General features: G+C 42.9%; 1 protein-coding gene across 2 annotated transcripts in view; it reads left to right on the top strand.

The window, feature by feature from the left end:
* Positions 1-24715, top strand: part of LOC147880779 (GDT1-like protein 5) — a 62063-nt gene extending 37348 nt beyond the window's left edge. For both annotated transcript variants that reach the window (XM_087371211.1, XM_087371210.1), the window contains 7 exons: positions 20086-20177; positions 20294-20330; positions 20446-20553; positions 21148-21192; positions 21302-21363; positions 23843-23915; positions 24031-24715. In XM_087371211.1, coding sequence (XP_087227337.1) covers positions 20086-20177; positions 20294-20330; positions 20446-20553; positions 21148-21192; positions 21302-21363; positions 23843-23915; positions 24031-24099 — 486 coding nt within the window. In that variant the 3' untranslated portion in view covers positions 24100-24715. The remainder of the gene's footprint in view (positions 1-20085; positions 20178-20293; positions 20331-20445; positions 20554-21147; positions 21193-21301; positions 21364-23842; positions 23916-24030) is intronic.
* Positions 24716-25606: the final 891 nt, after the last annotated feature.

Here is a 25606-nt window from a genome sequence, read left to right as displayed (position 1 = left end):
GGATAAGGGGTACTATATAAGTACCCTTCCCTCATTGCAATGTACTTTTGATGTGAAATCTAATCCTATCTACTCTCCCTTCTCCTTCCTCCTACTTGCAGCCTACTCTCTCTCTCTCTCTCTCTCTCTCTCTCCCTCTCTCCCTCCTTCCCACCTCTTCCTCTCGCTCTCCTACCCTTCTCCTTCTCTTTTCTTTCTTTCTTTTAGCTCTTCTATCTTCTTCCTTTAATTTGCCCCTACGCCTTGTTCTACATTGGTATTAGAGCTCCAACCTTGACACCATTGCTTCCCCTTTCACCTTCATTCTCCTAGGTAGAGCACAACACCAAGACATGCCAATGTTGACAGACAAAGCTATTGCCGCAAGCTAGCCACTTAGAAGAACAACGCAAACTCCTAGAGTAGACTTTAGTGCCTGGCAACGTTTCAAACGACCATCCACCCTCACATCGGGCACAAACAAGTGAGTTTGTCATCAGAGAATCACTACCCTATAGTCGCTCCTGCTTTGACCCACTCCAGTTTCACTGAGCAACATCGAGCAACCACACGTGCCACCTACCAGTTGCAATCTGACGACGATGTGCACTCATCTCACAAATGGTGTTGGTCTCTCCCTGACTCATTTCTTCATCCCATTGTCAGCACAAAGTGGTTGCACGCCTTAGTTCTATCGGGTCCATCATGGTTGTGGTGACCACACTCGATATTATCCACAAGCTTCCTACAGAGAGCACTCGCCATTTGCAGATTACCTACAACGAATTCTTCTAGCCATTCCCAACCTAGCTACCTTGACGGTCGCTCATATAACCATCACGACAGCTGCTCATTTGCCTAATCCAACCCCGGTCTTGTTGTGACAAACACAGCCTATACGTGATGCTGAATTGTCAGTCCAACTCTGCTAACGAGCAGCCGCACACAACGCCCAATTGCTGCGACGAGATCTCTCCAACCAAAAGCACAAGACAGGTGCTTCTCCATGCTTGGAAATGACTCCGTTGCTAGCTACCTTTTCTTCCCCCCCGCCGTTCCGTCATCAATTCTGCTCTGTCCTGTCCTGTCAGATCGTCACCCCCCTGGTATTGGTGCTACCGCCCGATTCGCCGCCCTCTGTGGAGTCAGTAGTCCATTGCCTTCCGTCTTCCAACCTTAGAATTAGGCATTAATTAATTCATCAGTTAGTTTTACTTAGGTTAGCTGGCTTAGTTAGCTTGGGTTTGGTCTAGTTAGTTAAGGTTAGTTTAGGACTAGCTTGGTCAACTTAACCTTAGTTAGGCTCTATTGAGTCAGTAGTCCATCGCCTTCCGTCTTCCAACCTTAGAATTAGGCATTAATTAATTAGTTAGTTAGTTTTACTTAGGTTAGCTGTCTTAGTTAGCTTGGGTTCGCGGTCTAGTTAGCTAGGGTTAGTTTAGGATTGGTTGGGTCAAGTTAACCTTAGTTAGGTTAGGTAGTAGGTTGGGTTAGGATAGAGTACTCAGGTCCTCACTATCCTAGAGGTTGTAGGCTAGTATACTAACATTACTAGGTGACCTAGGACCCCCCCCTCCGGGGCCAAAAAACTAAAAAAGGGGCAAAAAAAGGCAGCTTTTCAGCGCGTTTTCAAGGCCTTTTCTGACCCGATTGAGCCCACCTGAGCCCCTTTTCATAGCCTCATCTTCGTGAGCCCCTCCATCGATATTTTGGGCAGCCATGTCCGTCAGATTTTCAAGCCTTTACAGCCCATCTTTACCAGCCCCTACAAGGTTGTTTTTAGCCCCATTTGGCAACCTCAACACCCACCTTCTTCCAGACCTCTCCATCACATTTCAATCTGTGAGACAGGCAAGAATTCACAGCCTTCCCACACACTGCATGCATTTGGCATAGGTAAACATCAACAAAGCTTTATTAGTCAAATGCCTATGAAGGGAACATGCCTCTTGTTTTGGGCAGCTTATGCAGGGCTTTGAGCAGCATGCAAAAAGCTTAGGGCAGCTCCAACATCATCAAGATTCACAGCCTAATGGAATCCTCTTGGTTACCATCCACAATTTGTTGTACCCCATTGCATTGGATGTGTTGCATCGATGATTTTCTTCTTTTGGGATTATTGAGAGGATTGTCATGCATCAGATCTATAGACCTTGCTTCATAGGCTAGTGCATTGCAAGCATGAAACACCTTGTATGGTCGGGATATATATGACGGTTGTTGCACCTTACATATCCAGTTGTTAGATCTGACATAGATGTCCCTCTATGCTACATGTAGAGAAGCCACGCGTTGTTGGAGCTATGATGCCTAGAGCAGTTATGACAAACACTCAGGAGGCCCATGAAAATACATGCCAAATTACTAAGGAGAATGCATTTTTGCCAATGCTTGTAATGTAGTCCAGCCATGTTATGCCACTCCCTGACATGCATGCTTACTGTGAGGACAGCAAGTGCAGAATGCGCTCCCAAGACCAGCGAATGAGGTTGTTCACGGCTTAACGGTAAACTGCCCATTTTCCATCCTTTCTGGTAGCCTTGGCTTTAGCTAATTCAGTTGCCTTAATCTTAAGTTGAGTAAGCTCCTCTGCTATCCATACTTTGGTGCCCTTCAACTTGTAAGATTGGGGAAGAAGCTTAATCTGCATATCTTTTGACTTCAGTGTAAGGATAGCATGGCAAAATAGAAGCTGGTCTGGAGTCATCATCATCCTGCTCATCATCATCCACCCATTCAATGTTGGGCAAGCTTGCTTTGATCTTTGTCAATATTTCTCTACATGTGTCCTCCTCTTTGTACCAATCTTCTAGGAGTCTCCCTATTCTAATCTTCAATGCATTATCACATCTAGCTTCGTGTTCTTTAATCTTTGCTTGAATATTTGACTTACATGCGTTGGTGTCCACTTCCACAATCACTTCCTTCTTAGGAGTTCGTACTTCAGTGTGAACAAGATCTTTGACTGTAGAGTAGCTGCAGGTAGCTGCAGGGTAGGGGGGGAATCCTTACAAGATTTTACAGCCGCATCAATTACTACTTGCTTACCAGGCCCTTCCAGAATGTGAAGTCGAGCCTTTACTTCTGCCAGTTCCAATCGTAGCTCTCTCACTGCCTGTTGCAGATAAAAGATCTGATCCTGTTGTCCAAGGATGGGTCGTTTTGAGCCTTCTTGTTGGCAATTCCGTGCATATGGAGAGGGTGTCATGGCTGCAACTGTAGAGTACCAAGTCTTGATGGATGTTGAAGGAGTTGAGGGGGACTTGGAGGAGAGGGTAGGCCAGTAGTCCATAGTTGGCTGTCTGTTTGAACCCCCTAGCTTAACCTAACCCCCGAGTTGGGTTGTTGGTTTAGCCCAACTCGGGGTTAGGGTTAGTTAGCTGCTTCTAACGGGTATGGAGGGAGAGTTACCCGTGCGACGTGAGCTCTTGGTTTCTTTTGGCATGGACTCTGACCACCCGACTTATGTGAAAATCTCGTGGGTTTTCTCGAGGTGCTTCCTTAGGTAACCTTCCAAACCCATCCAAGGTTTGGGAAATGCCACATGGCATCCCCTTGTCATTTGCCCCCATTGCCCTCTAGTGGGACAATTCTAAGAGCCTAACCAATGACTCACTTGGGTTCTAAGGTTATTTGCCTCCCTTTTGGGCCAATCACCAAATTTACTCCTGTAACAAGGGCAACTACTAGACTATTAAACCGTCACTTAAACTAGTAGAAAGAACATAAAAGATAGAGGGATAGGGTTAGAGACACTCTCACAAGAGAGGGCATGGACTTGCAGCTCCATGGCCTGGCTAGCTATTGCTAGGGAAATCCTTCTTGGGATTGGATCAATCACCAAAGAGAGTAACTCCATTTTGTATTATGATCAAAAGGTAGTTGGAAGTACATTGGAAGTCCCTTTATATTATGGGAAAGTGGGCCAGCAACAATAAATGATTATGGGATAACTCCCAAGAGCTGCCACGTGGCATTACCTGATTTAAAGTAGCATTTACAAAAGAAGTAGTAGTTTCCTACTAAAATAGAGCTAACTACTAAGCTGGAAGTAACTACTGTTACAATCCCCTCCTGCTTACAGAAATTTTGCCCTCAAATGAAGACAAATAGTATGGAAAGAAGGGTAGGAATATTCCAGCCTGGTATGAGCAAGTAGGCATAGACTCAATCCATGAGATGTGGATGCTCCTACAAAACGTTCTCTAGCTGCCATGTAGCCTCCTCCTCAAGCAGATCTTTCCATTTGATGAGATACTCCACCATGACTTTATTTCTGAGTACCTTGTCTCTATAGCCCAAGATCTTTTTTGGAATATACTCAATTTGACCTGATTCATCTATTGGAGGAAAATCTGCTGCAACTGGAATGGATGGGCCCACATACCTCTTGAGTTAGAGAAACATGAAATACATTATGAATCTTGGCTGTGGCTGGTAAGCTAAGTTTATAGGCTAAGTCTCCCACCTTCTTAAGGATCTGAAATGGGCCATAGAACCTGTGAGCTAACTTAGTGTTAGTATTGCCCCTTAAGGAAGCATACCTATGAGGGTGTAGCCTGAGATAAACCACAAATTCCACATGCCTCCTCTTGTTATCTGCATTTTCCTTCATCCTAGCTTGTGCTCTGAGAAGGTTATCCTTGGCCAGTTGTAGGATGGCTTGCATTCTATCCACTTCATCCTTTGCATGCTGATTTAACAAAATTTGATGTTTGATGGTGGAGGGTAACTGAACTTGGCACCCATATAATACTTCAAAAGGTGACATGCCAATAGAGGTGGGCTGGGTGGAATTATAACAAAATTCTGCTAAACACAACCATGTATCCCAAGACTTTTGTGTCTCAAAGCAAAAGTGTCTCAAGTATTCCTCTACCCACTTATTTACTCTCTGATTGGCCATCTGTTTGGGGATGATATGCTGTCCTAGGGGTCAACTTTGTTCCAATTTGAGTGAATAATTCTTTTCAAAAACCACTCATGAATTTTGCATCCCTATCACTCACAATCTTCTGTGGAAGGCCATGCAACTTGAAGATATACTCCACAAACTGATTGGCCACTTGTGAAGAAGAATAAGTGGTATAAAGTGAGCTGTCTTGGTCATTCTATCCACCACCACCAGAATACTATTGCATCCCTTTGCTGTTGTGGGCAGTCCTGTGATAACATCCATGCTGATGTGTGTCCACTTACCCTCCGGAATGGGTAGGGGATTTAATAGGCCAGCAGGATGAGTGTTATCACGGGGCGTGAAATTCTAAGTACTTAAATGTACTACAAGACTGTGACAACTTTGGTTTTAAAAGTCCAAGCGTGGGCTTAATAATGTGTGATTAAACGCAGCATGGTGCCTAGCACATAAGCATAATTAATCCCTAGGCCCAAAGGCATTCCAAGGAATTAAAAGAGTGGTTGTTGTGAAATGATGACGTGGCATTTTTAATGGGTCCCGTAGAGGGCCATGTACCTTCAGTGGCCCCCCTAGAGTTCCAGGTGGCTCTAGTGCCTTCTACATGCTCCTTTGCCATTCCTGGACCTCTTCCTGGGCCTTCTAAACTTCACATGTATGGTTTTCTCTCTCATCATCTCCCTTTGTTGAGATTTTGGATTGGTTTTTCAGCCTCCTTCAGTTGAATTCTGTTTTTCTTCATAACTCCTCGCTCGTTTGGATTCCTCGACTTTCGTTTGGCCCGATGGCTTTCCCTCTGCTTCCCCTTCGCAGTGATATGCTTTTCCCTCCATGTGTTTTGTAGAATAGGCAGAGCTGAGCACTTCTTTTGCTGGTCGAATTTGCAAAAGTGACTTTTTCTGGACCTTTTTGCTTCTACAGCCTCCGGGGCCTCTCCTCTTGCAAAACTACAGCTTTCTGTTGAATTTCGAGTGGTCCCACGTGTTGGTTGAGTGGTTTTTCTCAATTTTGGAGGACTTTCCGGCGATGAAACTTCTCCAAAACCTTCTTAATGCATTCCTCTCTAAAGCACGCTTCTTTTGAGCCTAAGAACTACCACTTCTTCACGACATAAGTGCTTCTTTTCGCATTTTTCAGTGGAATTCTTGCTGGTCGGCTCTTGTAAATGCTCTTTCTTCATGCCTTTGCACTCCTCTTTGGCTGAGAATGCAATTGGGCATTGGCTACTATGTCCTCTTGGCGATTGAGGACTTGGTTCAAGTTTTCAGGGCTTGGTGAGTTATGATTTTGTTGCTGCAATTTCTTTTTGCCATAAGCTATTGGTTGGTTCATAGGTGCCCAGGCAGTGCTACATGAGTCATTCTTTAGTTGGGTAGTTTGCTGATTTTATTTTGGAGCTTTGAAAAGCTTTGTGAATGCCATTTGGAAACCACTCAAAGAGACTGCAGCTAGGGTGCAGTGTGATTGCATTTGGACAGCCAATGGAATTGCACTCGGAAAAGAGAATGCCTTTGGATTGAGCCTATGGGTTAAGTGCACTTATGTGATGGTATTCTATGCTTGAAAGCCTTGCGAGGGCTCAGTGATTGGGGCTACGTGCTCAGTTGCAGGGAAGGTCTTCGAGATGCAACTTGTAATCATTTCACTGTGAAATATAAAGAAATACCGAAAGGGGCGCCACGGTGTTTGGGAACAATCGGGTGCACTTGTCTATGTTTGTTGAGCAGGGGCATTCTAGCATCCATCCCTTTTTCAGTGGTTTTGTTTGTGAACAAATGGGTAAATTCCAAATGGTGATCATGCAATGGTTAATGGTTGTGATATATGCTTTGTGAGCTGTAAATAAGTGCTAAGTGATTAAAGGTTTAGTTCCACTGCCCTCTAAGTGATTAGAGGCCGGTTTCATTGGTTCCATTGTCGGGATACCATACACTCTTCCTCAAGAGATGGGCCTCGGTAGTTTGGTGGAAGGATATCTTTGTTGCACTTTCTGACAGTTGAATATTACAGCCACCATGGTGAGTACCCATGAGCAACAGAGCTCCACAACTCCTCAAAGGAGAAGGTAGGAAAGCGTGTATAGCTGCAAGAAGCACAACAAATGCCTTTTGAGCAGGCCACACATGAAGCTACAACTCAGCTCAATGGTGATACTAGTTCTAGCAGTGAGTCAAATGATGCTACTATGTTGAATGCACAGCTTGCAAGTGCAGTGATTGCTTTGACTCAGCTGACTCAAAACTTGGCTCAAATTGTGCAAACAAATGCCAAGAAGAAGAAGAAATCAAGAAAGCACAAGCACGGAAAGAGTGAGTACACACATGCATCAACTTCTCATGGCAGACATCACACTCATGCATCAGTTTCCCATGAGGGACAGCCATAAAAAATGACTCAGAAAGTGACTTCCAAGAGTGAGGAATCCCCCAAAAGAGCACTTGAGAATGAGGTATAAAAAGTACAGCCAGTGCAATAGTATGAGCAGCCAGCACAAGGCCTTGGTTTGGGTACTTCTACTCAAAATAATAATGTGCAGTCCATAAATGTGGCTCAGCCACCTCAGCCATATTTGAGGCAGCAACCTAAGTATTTTGGTACAGATTCTATCTTTGATGCTATGTTGATTTCATTGCCAACTGGGCATAGAAAGCAAGCCATGTATGACAATGTGGGAATGCAGCCAGGCATGCAAGCCATAACACATGCTCCCATGCCTAATGTTCAGCCAAGCATGGCTCTCCCTAGTGAAGGGAATGCTGCAAAAATACAGCCAACATCAAATGTATATAAAGAATTTAAGGATGGTGGTTCTCATGTCAAGTTTGAGACATATAATGGAATACAGGACAGGTACAAAGCCCTCACATTCCTTCAACAGTTTAATGCCACATTTCTTGGGGGTTTGTTTACAGAAGCATCCAAGATGAGGAAGGTTGCCACATTTTTGAAAGGCAATGCACTTAAGTGGTACACCAACCTTATGCTTCATGGAGATGCACGTGCTACTTGGCTGGAATTTAAGCAAGTGTTCTCTTCTAATTGGCTTACTCCAACTTTTGAAGTTGAAGTACTTTCACACTGGCATGACTTGTCATACAAACTTTGCAAGAATCTTGATGATTACACCAAGAGGTTTTGGGATGCTTTGCTGCCATTGAGCTCTTACAAGCATGTTTCTTTGAAAGAGCAAATAGGGAGGTACTGTTGTGGATTGCCTAGTGAGCTACGTGATTATTGCATCAAAACCAAGGTGGGTTCTATGACTCAATCAATTGAGAATGCAAGGACAGCATATGCATGGATGCAGGAGAAGAATTTTGGCTTTATGGACAGCAAGAAAAAAGACAGCAAACGGGCTGCCAAACACTAGGATAAGGACATCAAATCTGAAAATAAAAATTAGGGCAAACGACCATTTCAAAAGGGAGGAAAAGCCCAATTCAAAGCTGGCCAAAGGCGTGGACAGCCTAATAAACAGCCCCGTACCAAGTTATCTGATGAAGAGAAAAAGTCATCATGGAGCAAAACAAATGTTTTATATGCAAAGGAGAGGGGCACCGCTCTTATGATTGCCCATCCAAGAAAAGAGATAGGTCAGATGATGATAAGAATGATGATAAATAGGCTGATCGGAAGGGCAAAAGGCCTTCTTCCAAATGTGATTGCGAGTTTGCCACATGCACATGATGAAGAGGAAACGAAAAAGACTGAGATGTGCAGAGCATGGGGAAAAATAAGAAATTAGAATTGTTTGTTTTTTTTTTGATTCTAGGGCAAAGGCGAATTTCATAACTCCTGATATGGCAGGAAGGCTTGGCATCAAGTCAGAGGAAGTGGGGCCATCCGGCATGTGTGATATGGCCAACCCTGAACTCAACACACCTGTGACTCCTATCATTGGCAAGTTGAGGATGCATATCCAGGGATATCAGGATGCAGAGGACTTCTACATTATGCCTTTGCCAGAGTGTGATGCTTTGCTTGGGATGCCTTGGATGTACAGGGTGGGGGTTGATGTGCAGATGAGAAACAACAAGATTTTTTTAACTCATAGAGGCAAAAATCATGTACTTGATGTAAAGTTGAAAGGGGAGTCCATCCCTGTAGTTTCATCTTCTTGTATTTCTAATATAATAAAGTGTCATGTTTTAGCGTACTTGATTTTTGTCAAAGAGGACAGCCAACCAGTTCAGGAAGGCTCTACTCTTTCTGCTTTAGATAGAGAAAGGGCTGCTTTTATTTCAGATTTTTAGGATTGTTTCTCAGATGCACTTTCTCAAGAATTACCTCCCAAGAGGCCCGAGGATCAATCGTGTCAGTAAGGCACAACAGGAAGAGATAATGTCACAAGTGAAGGAACTTTTGGAAAAGGGATTAATACAGCCAAGTAATTCTCCTTACTGTTCCCCTGTGTTGCTTGTGTAAAAGAAGGATGGCAGTTGGAGAATGTGTATTGATTATAGGGCTTTGAATAAAGTCACAATTAAGAACCATTTTTCAATTCCATGCATTGATGATATATTGGATTGGTTGGAAGGTTCCTCAATGTTCAGTCGTATTGACCTTAAAAGTGGATACCATCAGATAAGGATACGGCCTGAAGATGTCTACAAGACTGCCTTCCGCACTTTATTTGGCTTATATGAGTTCCTTGTGATGCCTTTTGGTTTGACTAATGCACCTACTACTCTCAATAGAATGATGGACATAATTTTTAGAGCACACAGAAAGTTTGTGGGCACTTTTTTCGATGACATCATTGTGTTCTCTAAAAATGAGCAGAAGCATAGGAAACACCTCACTATTGTGTTTCGAGAGTTGAAAAGACACAAGCTGTTAATAAACACCAAGAAAAGTGATTTCTTTATGCATGAGATTCATTTTCTCGGTCATATAGTGTCAAAGGATGGAGTCAAGATGGATTGTGCAAAAGTTGAGGCCATAAGGAGTTGGCCAATTTTGAAAAATTTGCATGAAGTCAGAAGCTTCCTTGGGTTATGTTCATACTATCGGAGGTTCATAAAGTACATTGTAGAAATTGCTTCTCCCTTGTATGCTTTACAGAAGAAAGTTGTACCGTTTCGGTAGGGACCAAAGGAAAATGCAGCTTTTGAAGAGCTGAAGCAAAAGTCGTGTTCTGAACCCGTTATTATCTTGCCAGATCTTGCAAAACCCTTTGCTGTAATTTGTGATGCATGTGGAAACAACATAGGAGGCACTTTGATGCAGGATGGCAGAGTGGTTGCATATGAGAGTAGAGTTCTCAAAGATGCTGAATTGTACTTGTAGACATACGAGAAGGAAATGTTAGCAGTGATACATGCTTTGATCACATGGAAACATTACCTTCTTGGAGCTGATTTTTATGTGCAGACAAAACAACAGTCACTTAGGTATTTTCTCACGCAGAGAAAATTATCTGAAAAGCACATGAGATGGGCTAACTTCCTCTCAATGTCTCATCTTCAAATTGTACATGTGCCAGGTAACAAAAATGTCGTGGCTGATGCACTTTCCAGGAAACCACAGCCTGAAGCAGTCTCCAAGAATCCCAGTGTTTCAGCAGTGAGCATTGCTTACAACAATGTGTTAGATGTGATGAAAGATCAGTATGTTAATGATGCTAATTTTTCAACTATTTATGATCAGCTTTCTGATGGTCAATGACATGATGACATGATCACTATATGTTGAAAGAGGGTTTCATTTTGATGCATGGACGACTCTGTGTCACTAATCAGATGCAACAGAAAGTCATAATGGAAAGTCATGCTCCTCCATATGCAGGACATAGGGGAATTATAGCAACAATTACAGCAGTGGAGCAATACTTTTATTGGCCATCTTTGAGGAAAGATGTGGAAGAATATGTGAGAACATGCACGCTTTGTTAGAAAGCAAAGTTTGACAGGCAGAAGGCACTTGGGTTGTTACACCCTTTGCCAATTCCGGATAGACCATGGCAAAGCATAGCTATGGATTTTGTGTTTGATCTTCCACGTACTCCTACTGGACATGATGGATTGTGGACAATAATTTGCAGGTTTAGCAAACAAGTCCACTTTGTGCCAGTAAGAAAGAAAATTACAGCATATCAAATGGCCAAATTGTTTCTGCAGCATGTTTTTAAGTATCATGGGATGCTTGAATCCATAATCAGTGAGATAGAGATCCGAGGATGACCAGCCTCTTTTGGAGAGGGCTTTTTAAAAATATGGGCACTATGCTGAATTTTTCGTCATCTTTTCACTCTTAGTCTGATGGACAATCGGAGCAGGAAAACTCTACTATCTTGGATATGTTTAAATGCTATATCTCAGACCACAAAAGCAAATGGGAGCATTATTTGCCTTTGCTGGAATATGCTTACAATAATACGGTGCACACATCCATAGGTAAAGCACCTTTTGAAATAGTGAAAGGTGCCAAGAAGATACCTCCCATTTTGCATATAAAAGAGAAAATCTTCGAAGCTGATCGTTTTGTGGAAAGCCTTCAAGAGGCTTACAAGAGGATCAAATATGCTTTGCAAAGAAGTCAGGACAAGCAGAAAAGAGCAGTAGATAAGCACCGCAGGGAATTGGTATTCACAGAAGGTGATTGGGTTTTTTGTGTTTTCAAAAGGCAAGGCTGAAAAATAAGAAAGGCAAGAAAAGGTTGTACACAAAGCTGAATATGCGTTACTATGGTTCTTGTAAGGTTTTTGAAAAGATAAACGAGGTAGCTTACAGACTGAAGTTGCCTCCACATTGGAAGATATATAATGCCTTTCATGTGAGCTTGTTAAAGCAATATCATGGAGATGTTCTTGAGGATTTACCTAATGAGGTACAGCCTGAGTGGAAGAACAAGATGAACTTCTGGTCCTAGAGCAGATTCTGGCACACAGAGATAGAAAGCTCAAGGGTAAAGTTATCCGTTGCTACTTGGTAAAATTTCAAAATTACCCATCACTCGATGCGAAATGGATGGAGGAAGGTGAACTGACAGATGCACCTGGGATATTGCAGCTTTACCTTGATGCTTTCTAGTTAGAGCCTGGGCTCCTACAGGTAGTTCAACAGAGCGAGCGTCTGGAGCATCAGCTGGTGTTCGAGAAGGGGGTAGCACCTCCACTCCCTCAGTGCAGACGGGCTCACCGTGATTTCATGGGGTCGCTTGATGACACTGTATGTTTCATCCGAGATACTGAGTTGACAGTAATTCTACTGTGAGACTTCATGATATTGATGCATCTTGACTATTGATCGCCGAGGATCACATAGATTTTGAGCAGTGCATATGGATGGATGCATGTCTCTCCTAGCCATGTTTTCACTGTCTCTGTATACTATAGCTGCGGCTTTCTTGTGTACTGTTTCATGGTATATTTCATGCGCTCATGTGTTTTGGGGTAGCAAACTGTGGTTTGCTGTTTCAAGATAGGGGTATGTCACAGGGGCGTGAAATTCTAAGTACTTTAATGTACTATAAGACTGTGACAATTTTGGTTTTAAAAGTCTAAGCGTGGGCTTAATAATGTGTAATTAAACGCGGCATGGTGCCTAGCACATAAGTGTAATTAATCCCTAGGCCCAAAGGCATTCCAAGGAATTAAAATAGTGGTTGTTGGAAAATGATGACGTGGCATTTTTAATGGGCCCCTAGAGGGCCATGTACCTTCAGTGGCCCCCCTAGAGTTCCAGGTGGCTCTAGTGCCTTCTACATGCTCCTTTGCCATTCCTGGACCTTCCTGGCCTTCTAAACTTCACATGTGTGGTTTTCTCTCTCATCTTCTCCCTTTGTTGAGATTTTGGAATGGTTTTTCAGCCTCCTTCAGCTGAATTCCGTTTTCCTTTATAACTCCTTGTCCGTTTGGATTCCTCGACTCCCGTTTGGCCTGATGGCTTCCTCTTTGCCTCCCCTTCGCAGGTGGCTTCCCCTCTGTCTCCCCTTCGCATAGATATGCTTTTCCATGTGTGCGTTTGGCCCAATGGCTTCCCCTCTGCCTCCCCTTTGCAGTGATATGCTTTTCCTCCGTGCGTTTGGTAGAACGGGTAGAGCTGAGTACTTCTTTTGCTGGTCGAATTTGCAAAAGTGGCTTTTTCTGGATCTTTTTGCTTCTATAGCCTCCGGGGCCTCTCCTTTTGCAAAGCTACAGCTTTTTGTTGAATTTCGAGTGGTCCCACGCGCTGGTTGACTGGTTTTTCTTAGTTTTGGAGGACTTTTCGGCGATGAAACTTCTCCAAAACCTTCTTAATGCATTCCTCTCTGAAGCACGCTTCTTTTGAGCCCAAGAACTCCCACTTCTTCGCGATAGAAGTGCTTCTTTTCGCATTTTTTAGTGGAATTCTTGCTGGTCGGCTCTTGTAAATGCTCTTTCTTCATGCCTTTGCACTCCTCTTTGGCTAAGAATGCAATTACTATGTCCTCTTGGCGATTGAGGACTTGGCTCGAGTTTTCAGGGCTTGGTGAGTTGTGATTTTGCCGCTGTAATTTCTTTTTGCCATAAGCTATTGGTTGGCTTCGTGTGCCGCCTCTTTCTTGGTTCACAGGTGCCCTGGCAGTGTTACATGGGTCATTCTTTGGTTGGATACTCTACTGATTTTATTTTGGAGCTTTGAAAAGCTTTGTGAATGCCATCTGAAAACCACTCAAAGAGAGTGCAGCTAGGGTGCAGTGTGATTGCATCGTGTGATTGCATCTTGACAATTGGGCATTGGCTACTATGTCCTCTTGGCGATTGAGGACTTGGTTCGAGTTTTCAGGGCTTGGTGAGTTATGATTTTGCTATTGCAATTTCTTTTTGCCATAAGCTATTGGTTGGCCTCGTGTGCCGCCTCTTTCTTGGTTCACAGGTGCCCAGGCAGTGCTACATGAGTCATTTTTTGGTTGGGTACTTTGTTGATTTTATTTTGGAGCTTTGAAAAGCTTTGTGAATGCCATCTGGAAACCACTCAAAGAGAGTGCAGCTGGGGTGCATTGTGATTGCATCTTGACAATTGGGCATTGGCTACTATGTCCTCTTGGCGATTGAGGACTTGGTTCGAGTTTTCAGGGCTTGGTGAGTTGTGATTTTGCTATTGCAATTTCTTTTTGCCATAAGCTATTGTTTGGCCTCGTGTGTTGCCTTTTTCTTGGTTCACAGGTGCCCAGGCAGTGCTACATGAGTCATTCTTTGGTTGGGTACTTTGTTGATTTTATTTTGGAGCTTTGAAAAGCTTTGTGAATGCCATCTGGAAACAACTCAAAGAGAGTGCAGCTGGGGTGCAGTGTGATGACTTAAGGAATGGATTGCTATGATACTTGGATGGACTTTATGTGGTCCCTCATTCCTCATTCAAAAATCAGATCTTGGCTGAGTTTCATAGCCCACCTATGGCAGGACATATTGGGCTAGGTAAGACCTATGAAAGGGTTAAACAAAGCTTCTATTGGAAGGGTCTATAGAAAGATGTAATGCATATGTAAAGAGCTGTGAGCAATGCTAGCAAAATAAAACTGAGAATACTCATCCATGAAACCGGCCTCTAATCACTCAGAGGGCAGTGGAACTAAACCTTCAATCACTTCAGCACTTATTTACAGCTCACAAAGCATATATCACAACCATTAACCATTGCATGATCACCATTTGGCATTTACCCATTTGTTCACAAACAAAACCACTGAAAAAGGGATGGAGGCTAGAATGCCCCTGCTCAACAAACATAGACAAGTGCACCCAATTACCCCAAACATTGAGGCGTCCCTTTCAGTATTTCTTTATATTTCACAGTGAAATGATTACAAGTTGCATCTCGGAGACCTTCCCTGCAACTGAGCACACAGCTCCAATTCACTGAGCCTTCGCAAGGCTTTCAAGCATAGAACACCATCACATAAGTGCACTTAACCCATAGGCTCAATCCAAAGGCATTTTCTTTTCCGAGTGCAATTCCTGGATAATCCAAACTTTGAGGGTCCTGAAGTGCCATGAAAATATCAGTAGATTCCGGATGCTCCATATATTCCTCTTGGATGTCATGGATCCAATCCTTGTAAAGGGTAGTGACTGCATAACATTGACAAGACCAAAGACTAGACAAAACATCAGCTGCCACATTATCTTTGCCCTTCTTATACTCAATGTCAAAAGTCATAGCCTTGCACGAATGCTAACCATCTCCTTTTCCTTGGGGTAAGAGTACTTTGTGATAGGAAATACCTCAAGGATCTATGATTAGTTTTGACCTTGAAGTGGCTGCCATATAGGTAATGGTGCCATTTCTTGATAGCATGAACAATGGCAAGCATCTCCTTATCATGTGTAGGAAAAATAAACTCCTCGTCACTCAGCTTCCTACTCTCATAGGCAATAACTCCATGACCCTGTTTTAGAACAGCCCCTATGCCCCTGCCACTAGCATCAGCCTCAATAAAGAAAGTCTTTGAAAAATCTTGGCATGTCAAGATGGGTTCTGAAGTAAGAGCTTCCTTGAAATCATTGAAATCTACTTGGGCAGATGGACTCCATGAGAAGGCTCCCTTCTTGAGCAAATCTGTTAAAACTGCAGCTCTCTTGGCATAGTGCCTAATAAATCTTCTGTAGAAAGAAGTCAGACCAAGAAAACCCCTTAACTGAGTGAGATTTGAGGGTGTTAGCCATTGCTTAACCACCTGCACTTTCGCTGGATTCACTGAGATACCCTCAAGTGAGATGATGTGACCAAAGTACTCCACCCTTTGCACCACGAAAGAGCACTTAGAAGGTTTGGCATATAGCTGGTGCAGTATGAGAATCTCCAAAACCTTAGCAACATGCTGCAAATGCTCTTCCTTACTTTAGCTGTATATGAGTATATCATCAAAGAACACAAGTGCAAACTTGAAGGGAAAGAAAGAAAGAAAGAAAGTCTATCAACGTCCATTGGAGACCAGAAGGTCTATGGGACAGCAAGAAACCCTCTAGTACATCTGCTTTAGGGAGGGCACACGGCAGCTCCCAAGGAGTGCGAAAAGCAACCCATATTATTTAGAGTACCTACATGATAATTTGGAAGAGTAAACAACCATACATCAGTTTAAGACTGAGAGTCTTTTGCTTTTGATTTAAACTCTCTGATAAGTGCTACGCCTTCACGGTAAACTACCCATTTTCCATCCTTTCTGGCAGCCCTGACTTTAGCTAATTCAGTTGCCTTAATCTTGAGTTGAGCTTGTGTAAGCTCCTTTGCTATCCATACTTTGGTGCCCTTCAACTTGTAAGATTGTTGAAGAAGCTTGATCCGCATATCTTTTGATTTCAGAGTAAGGATTGCATGCCCTCGATAGTGCAAAATAGAAGCTGGCCTGGAGTCGCCATCATATTGCTCATCATCATTTACCCATTCAATGATGGGCAAGCTTGTTTTGATCTTTGTCAATATTTCACTATATGTGCCCTCCTCTTTGTACCAATCTTCTGGGAGTCTCTCTATTCTAATCTTCAGAGCATTATCACGTCTAGCTTCGTGTTCTTTAATCTCTCCTTGAATATCAGACTTACTTGCTTTGTTGCCCACTTCCACAGTCACTTTCTTCTTAGCAGTTTGTACTTCCATTAATTACTTCCTACTTACGAGGCCCTTCCAGAATGTGAAGTCGGGCCTTTACTTCTGCCAGCTCCAATCGTAGCTCTCTCACTGCTTGCTGCAGATAAAAAATCTGATCCTGTTGCCCGAGGATGGGTCATTTTGAGCCTTCTTGTTGGTAATTCCGTGCATATGGAGAGGGTGTCATGGCTGCAACTGTAGAGTATCGAGTCCTAATGGATGTTGAAGGAGTTGAGGGGGACTTGGAGGAGAGGGTTGGTTGTATGTTGAACCTCCTAGCTTAACCTAACCCTCGGTTTGGGTTGGGGGTTGAGCCTAACTTGGGGTTAGGGAGGACTAGGACTAGGTGCGGATGGGACGAAAGTACGGACGGGTTGTACGATACGGGGAGAGACTGTGCGACTGTACGGGGAGTGGTTGTACGGAGAGGCTGAGTTGCTGGCTGTACGGAGGTACGGACGGAGAGGCTGAGCGGTACGGTGGTACGGACGGAGAGGCTGAGAGGAGGAGGGATTATCGTAGGTGAAAGGCCAAAAAGGCTTGAGAGATAAGGACCCAAGATTTGGTTCATCAAGTACTGAAAGGTAGCTGGGGCATTAGTAAGCCCAAAGGGCATCACTTTGAACTCATAATGTCCTCTTTCAGTTCTAAAGGTAGTTTTACTCTCATCTCGCTCCTTGATCCTTATCTGGTGGTACCCTGACCTGAGGTCTATCTTTGAGAAGCATTTGGCTCCCTTAAGCTCATCCAATAGTTCATACACTCTAGGGATAGGAAACCTATTTTTAATTTTCATTTTGTTTAACTCCCTATAGTCAATGCACATTCTGAAAGTCCCATCTTTCTTCTTAACGGATAGAACAGGAGAAGCAAACGGGGATTGACTATGGGTAATAAAGCCCTTATCCATTAATTCTTGAATTTGTTTAACCACTTCATCTTTTTCTGCCCTTGACAGCCTGTAGGGAGCTTTCTTGACAGGTTTAGCCCCCTCCTCCAAATAAATAGCACGATTCACTTCCCTTTTTGGTGGTAGATCAGGTGGGGGCTCCCTATATGTCCTTATATTGCTGTAGCAAATCCAACATGTCAACATCCTCAACTTTGAAGTCCTTGCCAGATTTTTGTGTGCTTTCAGCTTCAAGCTTATGTGCAAATAGACTCACCTCTTTCTTCAAGAGTTTTCTAAGCTGTTTAGCAGTGACCAACTGTAACTTCTGAGGATGAATTCCAAATAAACAAACTTTCTTATCCTCATCTTGGAATGCCATGGTCATCCCTTTGAGATCCATGGTGAACTTACCTAGTGTTCCAAGCCAATCACAGCCAAGAATGATGTCTATAGGACCAAGATTTAATGCAAATAAATCCACAGTACAAGAGTATTCTGAAGAGAGCTTAATATCCACATCTTTTAGACCTGGAATTTATGAAGCTGTGGGTACTTCCTGTGTCCACAAGTCTGCCCTTAACTTGCCCTTTGACTCTAAAAGTAGTAGGTCCACTTATCCCACTTAGAGCATTGCTGGAAATGACATACAATTCTGACTGAGTATCTATCCCATGCCACTTCTTCATCACTAACAGTTCCATTGCCTTCAGCTTCTCTGCTGGGTTCACAGCAAGCAAGAGAATGCTCGAGATGATAGGACTTGTGCCCCTTTCTTGCTGTAGTTGCATCTGAAACTGAATGAGCAGCAAATGGCAGTAAATCCCATGTCCTAGAGCTGTCCATGTCTCTCAACTCACCGTGGTTGAGACCCCCAGGATTGAAGACAGAGTTCTCATCCTCTATCTCATCATCCCTTTTAACTTTTTGACCACAATCATGGTACTCTTCAAGCTCCTCACACTCCTTCTCAGATTCTGAAACCTCAATGATCATGCTCAGCTTACCTGAGGCTGACTTTGCCTTGCATGATTTGTTGTGATCAACACTCCACTTTTCTCCACACCTGAAGCATAGTCCCTTCTTTTCCCTCTCATCCATTAGTGATCGGGGAAACTGGTTTTGAACCTCCTTCCTGCCCTTGTCAAGGTCTAGATATCTTCCATCAGCTTTGGACTCTTTGGCAACAGGAGTAGTCTTTGAAGCATTGAGGGTAGGATATTTGGGAATTGTCGTACCTGGTACACCATAAGCTGAGGCTGATTGAGAAGGCTTATACCCAATTTGAAGTTTCTGTTCACCCATAGACTTCCTCACACCGTAATCCATTATGCTTGGCTTCTGGAAAGTACCATTGGGGTTCTAGGGCTCAACGTGAAGAATCTTCAACTTGCTTAGCCACTCATAAAGCTCATTTGGTGAGGTGGACTCTCCCTTAAATTTCTGCAGCCCTTGTAGTCCTTGCCCATACCAGAACCTTGTTCCATTTCTTTTTGAATATCAACCTGAGTGGTCTTCACAAACTGAGTGAAAGACATAGCCTCTTTAACATCTGTATCTAACTGATTATAAGCCATCAACTGTTGTGTCAAAATTTCACACCTCTTAAGTGACACTTGGTACACTTTGGATGAACTGGTTCCACCTTCTGGAATTGGCACATGAGCTGGACTTGTTTCTGTAGCACCTGACAGATTTGCATTCCATGGGAGCACATGATAGGAAGGTGGTTGTGGATGAGATCTTCTAGTCTCTGCCATAAATCCGTCTTTTCCTGAGTTCAAACCACCCTGATTTGGTTCCATAACCTTCTTGGGAACATCCTCCCGTAGGATTTCCTTCCCTCTAGGTTCAGCTCTATACCTCACCTGATTCACATCACTCCACATATCTCTTAGCTGAGTGAAAGCATAGTCAAACTTAGTCTTAGATTCTCTTTCCACATCATCAAATTTCTGCTCCAACATTACATTGAGCTGCCCAACTTGACCAGACAGCTTTCGCTGCTGATCCATAAGATGCTGCATCATTTTATTTTGCTTCTCCATAATACTTTGCTGTTGCTGTGGCATTGCAGCCAAAAATCCCTCAAGATCCAGGAGGTAGACCTTCTTGCCAATCCCTCATCTTCTGGCTCTTGCTCACTAATATGGACTTCATCCCCAAGTTCTAGGGCTCCAACATGCTCTTCTGCCTGGCTCATTAACTGAGCTTCATTCTTAGATCTTGAGATATTTTCCCCTTTCTGAATTAGATGCAAATTTCTTTGGTGCCATAAGATTTCTTTGGCTAGGCAAGATAGAATAGAGTAGATTGTCCTGCAAAATCAGAAAGCCCCAAAAATTTCAAAGTATCTGATGGGATAATACAACTGCGCCACCTGTAAGCTGATTTTTGAGCAGATTTCAAGGTAAATGATATTCAATGGACTCCAAACCTAGTTCATATGCTCCAGAGGCTGAGGCGACTCAAAGTCTAATCTCACCCATGCTTAAGCTCTTACGTACGCATTTTGACTAATCAAGGTCTACCTTGAAATTCCTGTATATTGTAAGTACCATATTTCAGGCAAAACTTATGTGCTGGCAAAAGCTTGTTTATGTATGCTTCTGTAACTACCTCTTGCGGTCATATTTGTCATAAACCCTTTTCTCTTAGACAGAAGAGTCTCCATTGTTAGAATTGTACTCATGAGCCTCAGCTAGGCACCTACTGTGTACGTCAATGACGAGTCTAACTGTAAGAAACAGGTTTCTCGCAGGCTGACACATCACATGGCAACTATCCTTTTTTTCGCTTTTGGAATGCGTTCACTTGTGGATGCATTCACCAAAAAAGATGGGTGAGCGCCTGCACAACTAATGCAACATTGTATGCAAACCCAAATGCTTTTCTAGGATCGTTTCTTTGAGTAACTTATAATATGATTTATTGAGTGTCCTATGTAAATGTTTGCAGAGAATCATCAGAGTTGGCTGAAGTGGAAGCTGAGTTGGTGAGTAAATTTATCTGTTCATGAGCTGTTTTTTCTACTGCTCTGTCTCTTCAACGGTTGAAAGCGAAGCTTGTAACCTGTTTTGCTAAAAATATATGTGATTATTGGATAACAGAATGACGATCAGAAGAGAAAAAGCAAGAGACGAATGAATGAAATTGATGACTTGAAAAAGCAACAGAGGTGGTGGCTTACGGCATTTTTCTCACCTATACTGCTAGAGGTATGTATTTTTCTTATCAAAAGGAAACACAAAAGTCCACCATTTTGTCACTCTTGTTGATGACAGCTACCTATTCGAGAACTGAAATCATGTAGTGTTCACAAGCAGTGGTAGCTTGGATGAAGAGAACACGTACTACTTTTTGATTGGCCTCTCCTAAGTGCTAGCCTTCATCAATCTAACCCCCTAAATTATGTAGCCTTCTATGAGAATGTGGATAGTGTTCATCTGTGAGAACACATGTTCGTATTATGGTCTGTAACGACTGTTATTGTTATTCAGAGTCGCTTTTTCCTGCTATATGATGGAGTCACCGATTTTGACTTCTGGGTCCGTCATGAATTCAAATGGGCGCTGTTGGTTTTTGTGTACACATGATAGAATCCTCTACACATATATACATTTTGTAAACAATGAGAGGATCTTATAAATAGCCACTGGATTCCCTTTTCTTGAAACCCCAATTGCAAGGTATTGCATGAGTGTATTTTATGTGGTCTGTCTGGTAAAAATAGCTTTTCATATGTGTCTGCACTCTGAGGATGGTCATTCTTGTCAATAAGAAGGCTGACAGCATAAAGGTGGATTTTGCAGACCTTTTCTCTTACATTTGTTGGAGAATGGGGTGATAAAAGCCAGGTGCAATCACTTTTTGATTGATTTGAAGGGAAGCTCTTTAGAAAACTATCATGGATGACCTGTGTATTTCAAGAGGCTTTCAAGACTGAATATCAAAGCGTATTTGCAGATTGCCACAATTGGACTTGCTGCGGAAGAGAGTGTTGTGGGGGTTGCTCTGGGGGGTTTATTGTAAGTCAAAGACTCCACTTGTCAATTAGCATTTCTTTGGCTTGTTGATACTGTTAGATAACCTGACTTGTAAGTTGTAACCTTGCTATTGTGGTGATGGTCTTGAGCTTTGCAATTCAAACGTGCAAGCTCTTAAGTGCTTCCAGTTTGGTAAATGTAGATTGACACATATTAAAGAACAAGCAACACACCCAGGCCTACTTGCAAGTTGTAGAAAAAAGATACAATGTTGAAACAAGGGGAGAGGGCTAATGTGCGCTCGCCCTTGGTGGTGGCATGGCAAGGCTTAGCTCCAATGGGGACACTACATGACCAAGCCATATAATGCCTAGTAGTCAAGAGAACTCAATATTCCCACTCGGGACTTCAAGTGGAGTGCTCTACAATGGAGTGGCTAGGAGGCTGGCTTAGGGACCCCGTACACAGCTCCATGTGGTGGCTAGGCGGTCTAAGAGGACATGCGGTCCATGGATTCAAGGTGGTATCAGAACAGTTTTCTTTTGACCCGCTGGCGAGTGCTGGTGATCTATCGCCTGGCAATAGCAATCCTAGACATGTGAGTGTGCCTGGGATTGACAGCATGGTGGCAGGCACATCATGGCTGACACACATGATCATTGGCTTGCCCATGAGTTGGCAGGGAGCAGAGTGCTGCTGACATGCGTGTCTTAATGCAAGCAGACTGGCTGTGCAGATGAGCAGCACAGCAGACTGAGACAGAACACCCCCACACATCGGAATTGAAGACTGGCAGCTGGAGCACCCCCATGGAACCAGTGAAGCTGTATGACCACGTTTAGATCCCTCTCAGCTCGAGGGAGGGTTACCGTAAGCTCACCTTGGCTCCTCTGGTTCCGGTCAAAGGAGGGTTTTGAAACAAGGGGAGAAGGCTTACACCCCCCCCCCCCCCCCCCCCTCTCCCTCTCCCCTATACGGGGAGAAGGCATACGGCAAGGCTGTGTCGCATATACAATGGGTACATGTCATGATCAAGGCATGTAATGCCTCCTGGTCAAGATCCCTCTATCCCCTCCCAGGACTTTTAAAGTAGTGTTCTACGATGCAGTGGCTAGGCCACAGGTTTAGGACCCTGCAAACGGCTCCATGTGGGGGTAGCTAGGCAGTCCAAGAGGACATGCAGCCCACGGATTCTAGAAGCTGAATCATCATATTTGAAGAGCAAGCTAAATCAATGTCAAGGGGTTGGACCAACTAAGGGCTAGTTGATCTTTAAAGAAGTAAACTATGAGCCTTTGTTAGGGCCCCCTTTGCCCTTATTTCCTGCAATCTGTTGACCAAATGGGAAATTTTAGTCTAATGAGAAACTGGACAGCTATGAAATGGGAAATGATAGTTGGAATGACGCCACTGTAATGAAAAGGGATCCAATCTTTATGGTGGGGATGAATAGGAAGAGCCGAAAATGGAATTGTAGCATAAAGCACACTAATTACATTTGACTGCACTCACAATTGGAAAGGCTCACAGAAATAATGCCAGCTTGGAAAAACAATGAAGTGCCCCAATATTCAATTAGAAGGTATCAACTTCAGGACTTTGGATCTAATCCTGTGATTTTACAAATGAAGAAGCCAACAAAAAGTGTACGGTAAATACAGTAAAGAAAAGTGAAGGTTGTCCTCTGAAGCCATCCTGACAACTCAGCCAGCGAGTCAACCGGCTTGTGAGAAACGAAAGAGACAATCCACAAGGAGCTGGTACATAACAACCATGGATACTTGATTAGTGGATGGAAAACATTGGTCATATATTGTCATTCACTCTATTTTGACTTGATTGGTAGGGAACTGATAGACAAGTGTACAAGCTTGAGGGTTGGAATAATTAGTTTTGCTGAGAAGGATGACATGAGGAGGCAGTATCAGATGAAATTTCGCTCAAGTCAATTTCCTTAAATCAAGTGCTGGATCCTCTGGTTCGTCGGTATGAATCAAAGCTATTTATCATTCAGGTAGTATCATAGCCAGATTCTTTATACTGCAATGAAAACAGCTCTGTTTGGAGTTGTACTGATGCTATCATAGCAAATGCTAACTTGGGGTTGACAAGGTATGATTTCTTATCACTTGGATTGTCTACCTTGGACATGTCACTATTAAGACGCCTCGGTTATGTGAGTGATAGAAGCTTTATGAAATTCATGGACAGTGGTAGTTTGGCTGCGCACACAATTCCAAAAGGAGTATGATTGCATGCAGCATCCTCTACAAAAACTAAGGGGAATGAATAAGAAACTTTTAATCCAAGTCATCAGATCTCTAGGATTCCATCGCCAACCCTGGCTTTGAAAGGCACAGTAATTTAGAAAAGGGAGACACGAAGTTTAGTGGAGGAGGATCTTTTCAATGAAAAGAACTATGTGTTTCCTACTGTTTGCTAGCCTCTGAAATGTTGGTGCATTGACTTACGTTTTGGAATTTTACTTAACTGTTTCTGAGAGTTGTATTCATGGCTACAGGGCACATTTTCTCTGCACGAGTGTTGCTGTATTAGGTGGAAAGCATCTAGCTTCTCGCATTTCTGAGAGAACTGTATGTGAATTTGATTTCTTTCTTATTTTCCAATTTCAGTTTTAAATTTGGACTGCTAAGTTCGAAGTTTTTGTACTTACTGAGACTCTGTATCGAATTGCTGCTGAACATGTAGGTAGCATACTGTGGCGGTATTGTTTTTGTCATATTTGGAGCTCATTCTTTATTATCCGGAGCACATTGATGGAATAGTCCCCTGTACACTATTGAGTTCTCATTTACTATTATTTTAAAATTTTAATTGTTTATCTGACCCCTAATTGAGGGAAGACTGGCTGGGATGCTGTCCATTCTTTTCCTTCTAATTGTGAGGCATATGTGAAGTCGATGAAGGCCCCTTTTGAAACCACTGGACTTTCAAGTCGTTAATATTTGCCTATTGGTTTCCAATGGTAAAACTGCCGAGCATGATATTGCCAAGTTTGCAAATTATCAAGGCAGAATTAGATCCAATCTCTTTGAGAATCTTGATTCTTCAGGATTTAGAGCTTGATGTAGATAGGAGTAACAGCTTGGTGGTTGAAAAACCAAAAGCAGACGTGGACAGGGTTTCTGTGTGAAATTTTGACAAATAAGAAGCATACTATTTGAAGACAACAAATAAGAAGCATACTATTTGAAGACATTGTTGTATGTCTTCTTTGGTGAGTGCGCCAATGAACAGCTATTCGAAGAATTATTTTCAGCTGCTAGCAGTGGGACATTTACTTTCAAGCAACATTTTAAAACATGTGTTCACCTAGATCTACTGACAACAAATCTTTTTTTAAATATATTTTGCATGAACCACGCCATCAAAGTATTCAAATCTTGTATCAAGACAAATGCAATGGCAATTTCATTGGTAACCTTTACGCAGAATCCTGAGCCACACTATCAAATCATAGCAATTTGTCAAAAATAGATGCAAACTTTGCATTTGAACCCAGTATTATAAGGAAGAGCCATCTACCAGCATTAAGCTATTCAGTCAAGAGGCTCAAAAAGTAGAGCTCTCATGACGTAATGTGTCAGCATCTGAACCATTGATTTCACTTGATAATATGGGCTGGAAATTTATCTGCTTTTGTTTCTTGCTTTATTTTCTGAGCATGCTTTATCCCAATGCTTTTTTGGCGCACATAGCTTGTAAGAATGCTATCCCTTTTCAATTTCCTTGTGACAAGTGCCGTTTGGCATCTATTTGTATCTAGATCGTTGCCATAAAGCTTCATCCTTTGCCTGACTTATTGCATTTTTTCTTTTCTAGGTTGTTTCCCAAAATCTGCCTTAGGTTGCAAAACCAATTGTGCGCTCTGAATTATGTGCACATGCAAACTCACAGATTTCTTATATTGGAGGCCTGTACACACTAGCAACATTACAAGATCCACGTTTTGTAGGTCCTGTAGATGTGAAGGGTTTTTGAACACCCAGAATTTCCCAGATGTGGTGGGACGAAGGGGACTAAGTCCTTTCATGAGAAGGCATAGAAATGCTCCCAGTTCTAGTTCGGTCCGACCCCATTCCCCCACGCCTTCTACCATAGCCTGACGGCTCAAAGAAACTTTTCCAACATGATGGGGAGGTTTGGGCGGTCTGACCCAGACATGGTAAACCCATTCGCTTGTAGAAGAAGAATGGGGTGAGAATTGAAAATGAGTGTGTTAGAGGATCCTCCCCTTACACTTTTCTTCCTTACTTTTAAATCT

Source organism: Dipteris shenzhenensis, chromosome 32, assembly GCF_047967505.1.
Source record: "Dipteris shenzhenensis isolate YYH24624 ecotype China chromosome 32, Dip_SZ_1.0, whole genome shotgun sequence".
NCBI lineage: Eukaryota > Viridiplantae > Streptophyta > Polypodiopsida > Gleicheniales > Dipteridaceae > Dipteris > Dipteris shenzhenensis.
Note: the sequence above shows the minus strand (reverse complement) of the source record. Positions and strands in the feature narration are given on the sequence as shown.